The sequence below is a fragment of the Alosa sapidissima genome, chromosome 4, assembly GCF_018492685.1.
Source record: "Alosa sapidissima isolate fAloSap1 chromosome 4, fAloSap1.pri, whole genome shotgun sequence".
In the NCBI taxonomy this organism is placed as follows: Eukaryota; Metazoa; Chordata; class Actinopteri; order Clupeiformes; family Clupeidae; genus Alosa; species Alosa sapidissima.
This window is the reverse complement of record NC_055960.1, coordinates 9,425,277-9,441,360: the sequence shown is the minus strand read 5'-3', so window position 1 is coordinate 9,441,360 and position 16,084 is coordinate 9,425,277. Positions and strand designations below refer to the sequence as shown.

Below are 16,084 nucleotides of genomic sequence, written 5' to 3'. Positions count from 1 at the left end.
CGCACACACACGCCGGCTGACACCAGCTCGTCACGTCACGCTGTGTCGCGTCGTGTCACCCGGCGGCTTCCAGCTGGAGCGGAGGTGGCGATGGCAACGGCAGCCTCGGTTGCCTCCGCATGTTCTAAGAGGGCACCGAATCAGTGTAGGACTCTGAGGGGGGAGGAAGTATGGACCCAGAAGTGTGTTTGAGTGTGTGTGTGTGTATGTGTGTATTTATGTATGTATGTATCTGTGTTTGTGTGTGTGTGTGTGTGTGTGTGTGTGTGTGTATGGATGTGTGAGGGGAGTCTCGCCTGTGGGGAGAGAGGCTTTGATTGTGTCCTGCTGCAGACTCGGTGCTGCTGTGGCTGATGGGCATCATTATTTGAGGAGCTGGAGAAGCACCGCACAAAAGGCCCCGCTTCACCGTAGGGGTCGTAGGTCACGCGTCCTGTGGACACAACGCAAGAGAGAGAGAGAGAGAGAAAGAGACAGAGAGAGAGAGACTGGGAGAGAGAGAGACAGACAGACAGAGAGACTGAGAGAGAGAGACAGAAAGAGAGAGAGACTGAGAGAGACAGACACACAGAGAGAGACAGACAGACAGAGAGAGAGACTGAGAGAGAGACAGACAGAAAGAGAGAGAGACTGAGAGAGACAGACACACAGAGAGAGACAGACAGACAGAGAGAGAGACTGAGAGAGAGACAGACAGACAGACACAAAGAGACAGAAAATACAACATGCCAACGGGAACCCACTGAACTGGTAAGTTGTGGGATGAGGAGAGAGAGAAAAAAAGAGAGAGAGAGAGAGAGAGTATGTGTGTGTGTGCATACATGTGTGTGGTGTTCTAAAAACAAGCTCCTGCTAAAAGCTTTGAAGTGAACACAGAGATCAAGCACAGAGCTCAGAGATGTCATGTGCAGTGTCTACATGGTGCGCTTCTGAGAACTTCATATTATATCTCATGTCAGGTCTTCTGAACGAGGGTGAAAAAAGTCTTCAGCCAAGCGAAATAAGAGAGGGAAGGAGGAGGGAGGAGGAGGAGAGAGAGAGCGAAGGGGGAAGGGAGGCAAAAGGAAAGAGAGAGTGTGGCAGCTTTGTTGCTTTCGAACTCCCTGAACAGTTGCTGCTACCCTCCAGCAGTGACTTGTGCTGAAATATTAATCATCTTTGACAGTTGTTTAAAACACAAAAACAAATACAAGGTCTGTGGGTTTCTCAAGGACTGTGATTTCAGAGTGACACGCGTTGTTCTCTTGGCCTGGTAACAAAGTGCTTTAGAAGACAACATCCGGGGGTCAAGATGCTTTTGCCCTACAGACAATTCCGGAATACTTCACCTTGTTTCCATGGAGTTTGAAAAGGAAGGGAGAATGAAGGAGAGCGAACACTCAACCCAAGTCGCTCCGCATTTCAAATACCGCCAGTGTGCAGCCCATGATTTTAACAGACAACACAAAGTCGAGGGGTTCCCTTTTTTTAATTTCATTGTTCAAAGCAGGTCTTGCATTCCAAACAGAATAATTGCCTCAGTGACTTGCTGCATTAGCTCAGATTCCTTGAGAACTCCTCTCCTGCTTGAATGAAAACACGAAGAGAGCAACTCTTCACAGAATTGCGAAGCGGCTCTCTCCTTCAGAACACCTGTGACAATAGCCCTGCTGTAGACTTGGAGAGAGAGATGGAGGCTGAACAAGTGCTCCGATATGTTATCATTTCCATTGCAAAACAGAGCCGTGTAAGCACGCCACGAAGGGATGGCATGGTGCACAGGGAATGAGAGAGAGAGAGAGAGAGAGAGAAAGACAAAAAAGATGAGGACAGAGAAAGAGATGGCACAAAAGGAATTCTATTTGCACGCCCATTGAAAGAGTCAAGCCCTGGAGAGCCAGTGATTCATTTCTTCTCCAGGGCTATTAATCTTTTCAAGCACCCGAATCACTTTGCCTCTCAGGAAGGAGAGAAGAGATTGAGCTTTCTATTAGTATCACAAGCAACAGCCGCAGCCAGGGAGTGTGCTCTGTGTGTGTTTGGCTGAGACTGCACTGTCCTTGTCCTCTAGACAGAGCATCTACTGCAGGTCACTGACTATTCCCTTCAAGGTTGTCTTTGTGTGTGTGTGTGTGTGTGTTTGGGGGGGGGTGGCATTTAAAGGAAGATCTTAGTTGAGTTATAGAGGGAGAATTAATGCAACATGTTCAGCTCATGGTTGCAGCTCAATCTAGTCCACATTTAGTGCAGCCTCACATCTCTCGACAAAAACATTTAAAAGAGCACTCAGAACTCGACTTCCAAGAACTTGGAGGTTCCACAAACGTTTCTTAACGACTTCATAAATGACGTTTTCATTCTCATCTTTCCCCTCACTGGCCAATTAGCGGGTGGTGGTGATCCCGCCGGCCAAGCCACAAGATCTCCTAAACAGCTTTCCATGTCGAGAGAGGCCGTCACGGTGGCACATGAGGCGATGTGACTGTGTCTGTGGTATCTGTGAATCAATGAGAAATGCCTCAGTGGGACAGTAGATGGGGGTAAGGGCCATCAGCATCTCCTGCAGCTTCGCTGGCTCCTGGCACATAGGCTGCATGAAGAGGAGGCTGGTAATGCCATCTAGACTGCCAATGATGACTCCATAACCATAACTGTAAATGCCATTTTACTAGCTCATAACTTACTTATGTCGTCCAGTGTCCTCCATACCGTTGTTAGTACACACTATAACAGTCACAGGGCTTAAAGCAAAGAACATTTATGAGCCTGAAGTTATCAAACATTTATGAAGATGTCATAGTCCTCTAGACATGTTGACTATTTTCAAATCTTCAACAACCTAGCATTCAGGTAGAGTGCCTGAACACTTTAAGCCCTGCAGTCAAGACAAGAGGAACACGATCACTGGCCATCACTTTAGTAGCTAACCAACAGGACTGGTAGGCAGAAGCCGGAATGTTGTGGGTCCATTCCTGATGGTCACCGTTGTGCATTCGGGCAGGGCATTTGGTCTCACAAGTTGCTCCAGGGTGTCGGTCCCTGCAATTGGTCTAAAGTTACTTTGGGAAAAAAATACATCAGCTAAACACATACAAACAGCCAATTGGATCACACCAAATTTTAAAGACATCACATTAAAAACAAAATTCATTTCTGAGTAAATTTTCACCAGTTTACACTATCATGAGTCAACATTGGCGTTAGTGATGGGTGGCTGTGTGGAGGGGAGTTTCGCAGGAGCTCCTGAGCTGAACTTGGAGTGAGCGGCAGGGCCTGGGCCCCTGAGGGCGCCATGGCTGAGCTGCCCCTTCTTGGGACACCCTGCTTTTAATGACACCATCCATCTCACCCAGTGCCAATGTGCTGAGGGGCTAAGGCAGCGGGAGAAGCCATCACACACACACACACACACACACAGACACATCAACGCCTCAGCTCCTGCTGCCACAGAAACCGGTGCTCATTCTCACCAGTGAGAGAGAGAGAGAACAGAGAAAAGAAGGAAAAGATAGAGGTGAGAAATTACTTGCTGGGAAAATGTCCCCAGGTAATACACACACACACACACACACACACACACACACACAGTGAGGACTCTACAACACACCCGTACAATACTCTCCCTCTAGTGCATGCATGCAATTTTTCACAGGCCTTTACTGCACCTCCTATGGACTAGCATGAGAATAAACTGAGTTAAACGGCTTATTAATTCGCTGTGTGTGTGTGTGTGTGTGTGTGTGTGTGTGTGTAGGCGCCTGTGTTTGTGCGTGCAACCACCTTCACACACCTAGTGATTACAGCCCTTGCTCTGCTGCGTCAGACCTCTTAACTAAAGACCTGAATAATGTGAGTGCGTGAGAGAGAGAGAGAGAGAGAGAGAGAGAGAAAGAGAGAGAGAATAGCCACCTCACTTCACAGGCTGAGCCAGGCGAGCTCCAGACAGCCAACACGCCCCAGGCAAACTAACTACCAACAGCACAGCGGAGCGCTGCCTCCCATTCAGCTACACCCCTCCCCCCACCACCACCCTCTCTCTCTCTCTCTCTCTCTCTCTCTCCCTCTCTCCACTCCCCTCCTTTTGTGCTCGTGTCTCTAGGTGCGCCGTCAGAGTAGGCGGCGTCCGCTGAGACTTCCGTGGGTGTTTAAACGTGGCTCGTGCCGCCAGTTCGCCTTCCATGGGGGATGCCCAGAGACACGGAACGCTGCTGCTGCTGGAAGCCATCCATCTTCATCTGGCTCCAGTCGCTCTTCGGCTCTTCTTCTTTTCTACTCTTCTTGCTCGTTAAATCTCACTCTTGCCTTTGGTCTCTCTGGATTTGTCTCACAGTCTCTTTCTTACTCTTCTTTCTCCTCTCTCTCTCTCTCTCTCTCTCTCTCTCTCTCTCTCTCTCTCTCTCGGCAAACTGCTTGGGAAGCCTCCATTTGTCTGGCTGACACGCGCCTCCATGTTTGTTTGCTCTCGCCTCCGAGACACCGCTGACAGTATTGAGCCGTGTCGACGGGCGTCCACCCCCCCCCACCATTCACGCCTCGTGCATCCATCACTCTAGCGCTCATACACACACACACACACACACACACTGGGTGGACCTGTTACAGCCACCAGCAGAGTTCTCTACTCTCTGCTTACCTGACAACACACTGAAGTGGGCTCACTGTTATCAATATGCTGACCAAGAAAGAACAGGAACGAGACAGAAGTACACACAAACACACACGCACACAAACACACGCGCACACACAAACACACACACACACATAAACACACACACAAACACACGCACACACACACACAAACACAAACACGCACACAGACACATACACACGCACACAGAATGAGAACTATAGCAACACTTCGAACACAGAGCTGAAACACAACCTGAACTCCCAGATGTCCTGATATCTGAAGTAAGTAACAAAAGGATGTAATTTTCAGACGGAGAGGGAGGCTATGGTAAACCTGTGCTGGAGGAATGTGAAGTCTTTTGATGGTCAGCGTATGAACCCGCTAGTCTATGAAGTGGGACATCAGAGCACTCTCTCTCTCTCCTTCCCTCCTCTCTCTCTCCCTCCCTCCCTCTCTCTCTCTCTCTCTCTCTCTCCTTCCCTCCCTCTCTCTCACACAGGCAGAGATGGACAGCTTGTAGCGAGCGTTTCCTGTTTATCTCAGAGCCACTATCACCGCTACTTCCCCCCTTCAGCTCTCTCAGTGGAACAGATTCGGAAACGGCTCCCCACCCGCCTGCCTGCCCGCACGGCTCAAAAGTGCTGACCTGGTGGCCAGAGTGTTGGCAGCCTCAGAGGCACCAACAACTGAGCTGTGAGCACACTGACCAAAACTGGGACAAAAAAAACTCAAGCCCAAAGCACGAGGCCGAATGGCCTAACCAAAGCAGTGCCGAGATCTGCTTTCCCCGATTAAGGGGAGGCGGGGGGGGGGGGGGGGATAAATAATTCAAGTGAGGTTTTGCGGCTTTATGAGACTTTGATGGGTCCCCTCTGAGGAAGCACGGCTTTGATCGTTTGGTTAACTGACACTTGGGCTCAGGCTGAAAATAGACCACAAGCACAGATGAAGGACTCCAGTGAAAGCACCCTCCCCCCCCCCAAAAGAAAGAGCGCCGTGTCTTTTCAAGTTTAATACAGAAAAAGGAAAAAAACACAAAACATAACACGATGCACTGGTGCACCTTGATTAAACGCGAGCATGTTACAACAACATAATTACAGGGGGGTCAATTAAAATCCTGAAGATGTGAGGCTGCGCAGTCCAAAGAACAGATGACAAGACCGTGTCGAGTCCCACAAACCTCTGCAGCTTCAGTTCATCAGTGACCGGGTAAACAGTCCTCATCGTCGTCGCTGTCCAACTCCTCCGCTTTGACGATGACCAGCGGTTTTCTGTGCGGACGGGCTGTCGGGAGCGTCCTCTCGGCTTTGGCAGCCTCGGCCGGCGGAGCGTGCCTCTGCTCGGAGCACAGCGGGCGTGTGTGTACTGGCTGGCTCCCTCTCACGCTCTCCCCCTCTCCCGCTCGCACTCTCTGCCGCTCTCGCTGCTCCACACTGCTGACGCAGGAGAAGGAGGAGGAGGAGGAGGAGGAGGAGGAGGGTGAGGGGGGCGTTCCCTCTGGCCGTGCCGGCGAGATTTGCAACCCCTCCCCCAGCCGCTCTCCCAGTTCCTGGATCAGCTGTGTAGGGCTGCTGCTGGTGGTGCTGCTGGTGGTGCGGGCGGCGCCGTCTGCTGCCCTGCGGGGGGGAACGCCGGGGGCTGGGGATGGGGTCAGGTCTGGGTCCTCCACTGGAGCCGCCGGTTGGGGCTGCTGGAGGCGGCGGCTGACGCTACCTGAGTTTACCAGCACGCACGGAGCGCGCGGCTCCTCGTGAGTCTGGCGGTCATCGCTGTCCTCTGAGGAGCTGCTGCTGCTGCTGTCGCTGCTGCTGTCACTGCTCTCACTGCTGCCAGACTCCTCTCCGCTCGACGACCCATCCTCCTCCTCCTCCTCCTCCTCCTCCTCCTCTCTCTCCACCAGTGCTGCCGCCGCCTCCAGCTCCTCCAGATCCAATCCCAGATCTTTCTTCTTCAGAGTGGCTTTCTGTAGAGGCTCAGTCAGAGAGCTTACATGCTTGGACCTGCAGGAGACAAAAAAGAAGGCGTCAAGAATTGGTTTGTATTTTATAACAGGAAGCACAGTACTTACACATGGGGTAGTTCTGGCCGTATGTGATCACTAATGTTCACCTGAGTACAGCAGCCATTAGCTCAAAATAGACCTTGATTGGATGATCGGGTTAGCCTTTGGCATCTGTCAGTAACCTAGCCCTGCGCACATTATTCAGAGCGAAATGACCTCAGCTCAGAATAGACCTCTGAGCGCAGAACCGAACAGTCGAGTATTCTACAGAGCCATTCTATTATGACTGCAAAGGTTAAGCTACCACTCTTTCAAAAAATGTAGGGAAAGTAGTGCCTGAGATGGTAAGTGCAGAGTAAATGATGGTAAGAGTAGAGTACTTTCCATGATTGCTACCAGATTAGGTTGGCAACAGCCTGGTTATCCCAAGGACTGTTCACCTCTCTCATGCTGAAGGAGTCAGCCCAGCAGCCACTGGCCCGCTAGAGGTGAGAATCACTCCAGGAGTGCTGGGCTCTCTCTTACAGCAGCCACTTGCTACATGGCCCAATGAGGGGTCTATGATGCATGCTTTAATCAAATCACGCGGAGCACTTGGGAGAAGGTCTTTGGGAAAACATTCAACTCCACTGCACTGGGACTTTTCATGCCCTACAGGTCCTTCTTGATTATCTGACTTAACGCACTGTTGGGACCATTACACACACACACAAACATAGGCATATGCAGACTCTTACACACACCCAAGTGCACACAAGGGCATGTACACACACACACACACACAGACACACACAGACACACACACACACACACACACACACACACACACACACCCCTACATTACGTGCAAAAGAAAACAAACCCTGGGCTGCATTTCAGTTTGTATTGGACGTGTCCTCAACTGTCCTCCCTTCCCAAATAAACACTTCCCTGCCTCCCAGCTCAGCAGCACGAGCACGTCAGGAGGAGCCAGATGCAAGGCAATTAGGGAATAAACGCTTATAAATTCAAGTATGATTATGCTGGAGTGTTGCCTCAGTGCTACATGGCACAAGCAACAGTGAACACTTCAGAAGGCTCTTTCTTCAAGTGAAAGAGATACAAGAGAGAGATAGTGGGATAGAGAAACAGAGAGAAAGAGAGAGAGAGAGAAGCTACAATGCTCAACGAATCCCCCCTTTCAAAAGATTCAATGTAAAGGCTTAAGACTATGGAGGTGGGTGGTGGTGTGTATGCCTGGCAAATCCATTATTCATACAGAGAGAGAGAGAGAGAGAGAGAAAGAGAGAGTAGGGAAGAGAGAGAGAGAGAGAGAGTGGGGAAGAGACAGTGAGGGAGGGAGAAAGAGCGAGAGTGTGAGAGGGAAGGAAAGAGAGAGAGAGAGAGTAGGGAAGAGAGAGTGAGGGAGGGAGAGAGAAAGAGAGAGCGAGAGAGGGAGAAAGTGGGGAAGATAGAGAGGGAGGGGGAGACGGAGCAAGAGAGACAGGCAGACAGAGAGGAGCAAAATACAGAGCTAATTGACATCATCAAAACTGGAGTGGCTGCCATTCAGCGTGTGCTGCTGCCGCAGGAGTGGGCGAGGGAAGAGAGAGAGAGAGAGAAAGAGCGAGGGAAGAAGCCTCATTGTCATGGTGAGCAGTGAGCAGACTTGGCTCAGGGCCAGACCAAACTTGTCAAGGGGTGTGTGTGTGTGTGTGTGTGTGTGTGTGTGTGTGTGTGTGTGTGTGTGTGTGTGTGTGTGTGTGTGTGGGTGTGTGTGTGTGTGGGTGGGTGGGTGGGGGGGGGGTGATTTTCTACAAGCATTCATATTACCAAGTGAATTCATTCATATCACCACCATGAAAATGGCATGCTGAACAGCTACGACCCCCCCCCCCCCCCCCCCCCCAAAAAAAAAAAAAAAAAAGCTGTGTCAGAGAAGACGACAACACCTGTTGTTTTGGCTAACCCAACATGTGTGCACCACAAAACACATTAGAGGGCATTATGCTAATGGATCTGCTGTGGTAATCAAATGTACAACCACAGTGTGAAAAAGGAGGAATGAATGCTCCAGCGTGCTCAGTTTAGACCTCACTCTCTAAGCCCTGCAACAGACAAATGTCTTTGCTTTCTGAAAACACTTTTGCTGCTTTCTTTATTTTTAGTGTTCATCACTTGATGCCCTCATGTATTCCATCCTGATCATTTCGGTCTCAGGTCGTCATCTAGACCTACTGTAAGTGAAGCACTGGGAGAAGAAAGAAAGATATAGGTTGCTTACACCCACACACATTTAAGCTCTCTCTGGAGGGGAAAACCTGTGTCAAGAATCTGAGAGTCCTTTTGACACCAAAGTCACTTTCGAGAACAATATCAGCGTCATCTGCAGGGCACCTTACCACTGAGTCTGCAATATCACAGAAACACACAATATGCCCTCCACTGCCCAAACTGATAAGCTTCCACATACTGTGCTTAGAGGGCTAGATTTCAGCAAGGTGATTTGAATGTGTGCCTAACACAAGCCATCCACAGTCATGACTGTTTGCTTCAAGGGTCATCTCAGTTCTCTAAACCTGATGGTCATTATAGCCCTCTGAAGTCTACTGACATGACTGGTGTCTGTTCATATCACCCCAGTGACAAACACTCTAATTACGGTTTTAAACATTTTTAATTGAAGTGGTAATAACTACGGTAGCTATAACTGATTAATAACTGCTTTGAATTTTATCAGACATCACTACTTGGCTATTTCTTTCTAGTCTTTTCTCTAGCACCATATGCTCTGGCCATTGTCCACCTCCTACACTCTCTCTCTGTCTCTCTCTCTCTCTCTCTCTCTCTCTCTCTCTCTCTCTCTCTCCCCCAGCAGCCCTGCCCGCTGCTGCCCGTGGGTATGCTTGAGTGTTAGCACTGCAGTGCTCTTAATAGGCTCCCTGTGTCCACACAGCGTGGAGGAGCTGGACGGCTCCTCACTGAACAATGACTCTCCAGTCTCCCAATTACGTCCAGTACGAGGTGGCCCCATGTGAGTGCCTAATACAAGCAGCATTTCTATACTCCCCAGCTCCATTCCCTTACAGACCAACACCACATATAGACATAGACATAGAGATAGACATAGAGATAGAGATAGAGATAGAGATATGGTGCAGGAAGTATATGGACGGGGATCAGTCTGAGAATGCATGAGATGACTGGTCAACAGCATGCATGAGACATCATGTAAACAACAACTGCCCAAATGTATATCCTGTCGACAGGAGCAAACACGGAAAAAAACAGAAACCTACACGCCTCCGATCTGCCTGACACACGTTTTTTTTTTACCGCCTCGTTTTCCCTGACTCAGCAGAAAAAAAGAAGGAAACAAAAGAGGAAAAAGGTCTGGTTGTCTCTCCCTTGCAGGCACACACACACACACATACACACACACACACGCAGGCAGGCAGGCAGGCAGGCAGGCAGGCAGGCAGGCACACACACACAGGCAGGCAGGCAGGCAGGCACACACACAGGCAGGCAGGCAGGCAGGCAGGCACACACACACAGGCAGGCAGGCCATGGAGCAGCGCCAGCGTGGGGGGTCAGGCGAAGAGAGAGGGAGGAAAAATAAAAAAGGAAGAAAAACGCCTCCTGCAGACTTCCTGTGGCCCGGTGCTTCCAGGCTTGCCTACTTCCTGTGGCGCAGCACTCTGGGGCTCTCCTACAGCGGAGGCAACAGAACCGCTTCAAAAGCCCCCCCCTCTGTGGGAAGTCATTATTGAGTTAGCTTTGCAGAGGCGTGCTGCTTTTCTCTCTCTACCACTACCTCTCTCTGTCGCTCTCGCTCTCTCCCTCCCCCACAAGGAAGCCCCTTCACTCCCAGCACAGTGACTGTCTTAATCAGCCTTCTTCCCTTCCCTTCCCTCTGTCTTGTATTCTCACACACACACACACACACACACACACACAGCCTCCCTCTTGTGATCTTGTACTCACTCACTCACTCTTTCCCTCTCTCCCTTCCTCCCTCCCTCTCTCCGTCTGTCTCTCTCTGTCTCCCACTCCTGGCTCTCTGCGGTGGGAGAGTAGGGCCCTGCGGTGAAAACAAAGGCTCCTTCAGGGGGCCAGGGATAATGTCGTACACAATCCAGTCATTACCGCACCACTGTTGTGGCTTGACTTAATTAAGTAAGGAGGGGCAGCTTTCAAAGATTTTGCGTGGAATGGAAAGGGGGGGAAAAAAATCCGAGCAGAAGAAATGCGTCTGTGGCAACAAAGAGGCCCTAGAGGCGGGTGGCAGAGTTTAATGCACGCAACGGAACCTTGGATGTCTGGAGAGAGCGGGGCCGCGCTCGCTCGCTCAGCCTAATGACTCATCCCAAATCGCTCTCGGATGAAAGAGACGCGGCGCTGGCGGAGGAGACTGAGGAGGGGGGGGGGGTGGGGGGTGGGGCTGAGGGTAAACAAAATAAACGCACACAGCCTCTTCATTTATCTCACACGTCAGGCTGATGGTGACAGACGTGTTCCCTCTACCGTGAATATGTATATTTTTAATCTCTTAGATGTTAACCTAAAGCACAGAGAGCTGATCTAAAAGCGTGCGTGTGCGTGTGTGTGAGAGCGAGATGGTGTGATAACGGTGAGAGTGTGTGTGTGTGTGTGTGTGTGTGTGTGTGTGTGTTTAGGAAGCAAAAGCAGGCACCCCATGCTGAGAGTAAATATGTACTACCAATCCTGGAGAGCCGAGAGTCGAGTATCGCTTTCCACAGAGCAGCGGGGACACTTCAAATCTCCTGTCGGCACGACAACGGATCAGGGAGACAGAATCAACAACTGCTGCTGAAACAGCCCCGTAAGAGCAGCAACAAGTACGGGCAACCAGCTCGCACCATTACTGACATCAAACAAGGGGGGGGGGGGGGGGGGGGACTTTTCTTAGTTTTCCCATCTTAATTGTAGTTTAGGTGTAATGTGTGTACAATGTTTTCGATTTAGATGCAGCTTAAATGACTGCTCATGACAATAAAGAGAATTTTGAATCTTAACAACATTTAACAACGCCTACACTGAGACTGTCTACTGGAACAGCTAAACGAGAATCTGACACATTACTGAGAAGTAGGCCAGTTCACACTATACGTCAACAACAAACAGCTCAAAGGATCCACAGCTGGATGACATCAGACACAGCACAAAATCCACCGGAAACAACCCAACTGTAGCCCTTTCACATCACTTCCACACGCTCTTTCTTTCTAATGCAGCAAGTGGAGGGGCCTCAACATTCACACTGACTATGATCGACTATTACAACCGGTGGCAAGGTTATACCAAAAACCAATCAATCAACCAGAAAGCAATCAATAATAGATTTCACATGACGTTTTGCAGGCAACAAGCAAGAATAAACTAAAGTTAATTTAAAAGTTAATTTAAATCCATTTCTAAAACCTAATTTAATACCATGAGCAAGAGCTTAAGTGTTAACATGAGTAGGTCAACTTTCTTACATCCCACATGAAGCTTTGTTTCATGCATGAGACAGTTTGCTTATCACCCTTTATTTAAATTAGAACCAACAGTTTCAAACAAGATTTCAGAACTTTCACAATGTGTTGAGAGACAAATTCCGCCCACCGTACATTAGTTTTTTCTATCACTTCTATCTATCCGATTAATTTTGGTGAAATAAGAACAGCACTTCCTCTCGCACTTCATAGTAAAATGAACACAATGGTCAAACTAACATAACGGGCAAGCACTCTTAAAGGGAAGTTATACAGTAATGGGAATCCCCTTTTCAGTTCTTTGGGCAAAAAAAAGAGAATCTCTTGTGAGCACAAAGAAAAGAAAAAAGAAGGGAGAGAGAAGAGAGGAAAGGAAAGGAGGAGACCAGATGTCTGAGGAAATGTGGTAAAGCCTAGCGATCCAGCCAAGACCATAGGAGAGACGAAGTGAGGGGGGGAAAAAGAAGGAACCAAACAACGAAAAAAAAAAGGATCACTTCAAACCTCAACAGGTGATTTAAGTTAAGGCATCATTTCAGAGTGGCATCTGAGGCATATTTATAGATGGGGGGGGGGGGGGGGGGGGGGGGGGGGGGGGGGGGCTCATCTAACGATACACCTGCACGCTTCCACGGCTGGCTTTCCCATCGCGCCGGGTCCCGTCCTGCAGCCGAGGGCCTCTTAAAAGTGGCTCTTTTTTCCCAGCGCTGAGCTTGGCCGGCGCGGTGATTTAAACGCTACGTGACAACTCTCGAGGCCACTCCCAGGACCGCCGGACACAGGGGCTTTGTGGAACCTCTGACCCTGGCCGGCCCCTCAGCACACTTGTCTGAGACGTGCTTCTACCACCCCCCCCCCCCCCCCCCCCCCCCCCCCACCCCCCCCCACCCCCCAGCTCCTCCGCCCACCTCCTTCTCCTCTGTTCCTCCCGGTCAGCCCTCCCATGGAGAGCCAGGGGCCCCAGAGGCCAATGCCTTGCTGGGCTTTTCTAAAGAGAGAAGCAGACAATGCTCAGCCTCTGAGGAACACCAAGGCTAGAGCTGGAGCAGACTGAGCTCAGCTCTCCCCCTCTCTCTCTTTCTCACTCACTCACTCACTCTCTCTCTCTCTTTCTTTCTCCACAGACTAATCCCACACACCCCGTTAGTCTATCTATCCATTCATCTTTCCGTTCGTCCATCCGCTGGCCTTAGCTCCCCCCCCCCCCCACTGCTCTGGGTGCAGCTCACACAGGTTGCCATAGCGCTGGCCAGGAATCCAATTGACCCAATTAGCGATTGTTTGTGGACAACGGTGGACGGCTGGAGAGGCACCAGGGGGGGTGAAGGGGGGGATGAGGGGGTCAGGGTGTGTGTGTGTGTTTTTGTGGGTGTGTGTGTGTTGGGGGGGGGGGGGGGGGGGTAGTGTTTCTGCCTGTGCTTCTTTTAGATGGGGGCCCCCATGTAACAGCAAACCCTTCTTATCTGATTTGCTGTGCTGACTGCAGAGGACTGTGCACTGGAGGCCCTCCAAGCTTTTGACAGGACAAGACGGGGTTTGAGCAAAGAAACGATGTGCGAGTCCGCTCACGCACCCTTCTTTTCCTAGCAAACGCAACTTAAGCTTGAGTGCATCCGACACGTAATCAAAACTATAGCAAAGACCACGGTATCTTCAGTTTACCAGCAGTAAAGGAAAACACACACCAAACAATAAACCAGAAACGCGCACAGTATAGCGCGTTATATTTTCATACATTAAATGACCCACACCACCCCAAATGAATTAAATGTCCTTTGTTTTAGTCCCGAAAATAAACCTAGAAGTCCAAACTAAGCGAAAGATATCCTGTCCTTTGCCAGGACGCCCGCAAGAGTCTGTATAATCCCAACAAGGAAACGAGAAGGCCGCTGCCTGCGAATTGTCCCGCGACGTGCAAACAAAAAAGGTAATCCACAAAAAAGGGAAAAAATGCGATGATCGGATTGCAGTTATCCCACGCAAAATAGAAAAAGGAGGAAAAACAATCGGTCTCACCAACTCCAGTGCATAAATCCAGTCAGCCGACTGCAAAGGCTTCCTTGACGCGTCCTCTTCTTGGTAACGCGCTGGTCTCCCACACCGTACAAGCGGCGTTTCATTTATATAAAGTCCGTTTCCTCCGTAGGGATACTTTCTCTCTATTTACCCCTTACGAGAAACAGTTTTCAACACTTTCAGCTGCAGCCCTGAGTACTGGCGCCACACATTCAAAAATCTCCCACACGCTTGCTACTTTCTTCAGACCGCCCCCATCATTTAGCGCGCTCCCCTATATAAGTTTGGGGTGCGCGGGTGATAGGCGTATCGGCCGACAGTGTCCCCATACAAATCACCCATATCCATACCATCATACACAGTGGAAATAAAGCATCATAAATACATATAAATAAGTACATATTCATATCACACTGATATTATATGAGACCTACAGACATATATGTAATAAATAATACTTAATTTTAAGTAATGGCACCTAAACTAATGTGGCAGTGTCACAAGTGCCCCCCCCCAACAAACAACAACAAAAAAAAAGGCCTGCAATGAATAACACAGCAACAGTTCATTTGGACCATCCAAGTGTATGCACAATGGAGAACAGAGATTCTGTCCCTGTGAAATTACTTCAAGCAGGGAGAAGGCTTTCTAACTTGAAAGAAAAAAAATACACAAACATGCTCTTCATTCTACATCAGTGACAGAAGGCACTGAGAGAGACAATAGAACTACACTTGCCATTCATTTGTCATTGTTAAGGAGGATTTTTTGCTTTGTTTTTTTTTCTAAACATTTCCTCTTCTGGTGAGGGCCATTAATGTCACCACAACTGGAAGCTTCCAGTGCCCACATAACCAGTTCCTGCTCCTATATTGTGGGCAAAAAACAGCTGTCGTGTGCAATGCAATGGTTCTATGACTGGATGTTCTCATCTGTTTTCAAGGCCCAAAATGTCCCAAAACAATCAACAGGCACTTAACAGTCATAAAAAATTACACTAACAAACAAACAAACAAACAAACAGTAAAAGAACCACCAGCAAATATTTCAACAGAGACATTTTTCATCATTCATTCATCGTTAATGGGCAGTCAGTCAACGTTCATTTGTACAGCCCACGGACATACAAACCAGACGCTGACAGCACTGCCAGGATTGCCTGGTAAGGCCTGGTGACCTAGCTCACTGTACAGTAAGCCTGTGCCTTTTCTCCTAATGCCTGGTGGCCTCCAGCATGGGTTTGCTGAGGGAGGGATGCCCAGGTGTGTGTGGTGTGAGAGGCAGAGAGGACGAGAGCACTCACCTCCTCTTCAGGGTTTGCTGGCCCCCTCGCGCTAAAAAAATAAACGAGAGAAAACAAAGAGATCTGGCGGCACGCCTCGACACTGAAGGAAGAGGAGCCAGGGAGTTTGACCATCCGAGGCTTAAATCACGCCTGACGGCTTTACTGCGCTGTAAATTCGAGTCCCCAACCCCCCCCCACACACACACACACACACACAACACCAGTCAGGGGGACTTCAAGAACGGCATTGCGCTCGGATGGCGTAAAATCATAGCGGTGGAGCCGACATCCGTTCATTTCCTTGTCGTTTTCTGCACGATTGTGAGCTCCCCTGCTGACTAGAGAGACTTGCACTGAGGATCACACTGAGGGGCAGATTAAAATCTCATCCCCAGGAAGGAATTGTACTGAGACGGCACAGTTTAGCAAAGTGTGATAGAGTGAACAAGCAGCAGAGAGAGAGAGAGGGAGGGAGGGAAGGAGTGGGAGAGAGAGAGATAGAGAGAGATGGAGAGTGTGGGATAGAGAGAGAGAGACAGCAAGAGAGAGAGACAGCAAGAGAGCAAGAGCGAGAGAAAAAGAGAGAGAGAGAGATGGTTCATGGGGGAATATCTAGCGGATACCAAAACAATGCTAAAACGGTCTGTCATCAGATCCGTCAGAAGCAGAGAGGCCCCCGTCACAACAAA

The 16,084-nt window shown here is 49.6% G+C and overlaps 1 protein-coding gene across 1 annotated transcript in view; it reads right to left on the bottom strand.

Annotated features, from left to right (window-relative positions):
- Positions 1-5,606: 5,606 nt before the first annotated feature.
- Positions 5,607-16,084, bottom strand: part of shq1 (SHQ1, H/ACA ribonucleoprotein assembly factor) — a 36,677-nt gene continuing 26,199 nt past the window's right edge. The window contains exons 11-13 of the mRNA XM_042089111.1: positions 13,003-13,082; positions 11,317-11,380; positions 5,607-6,612 (exon numbers count right to left, since the gene is read on the bottom strand). Of these exons, the coding sequence (XP_041945045.1) occupies positions 5,811-6,612; positions 11,317-11,380; positions 13,003-13,082 (946 nt within the window). The 3' untranslated portion in view covers positions 5,607-5,810. The remainder of the gene's footprint in view (positions 6,613-11,316; positions 11,381-13,002; positions 13,083-16,084) is intronic.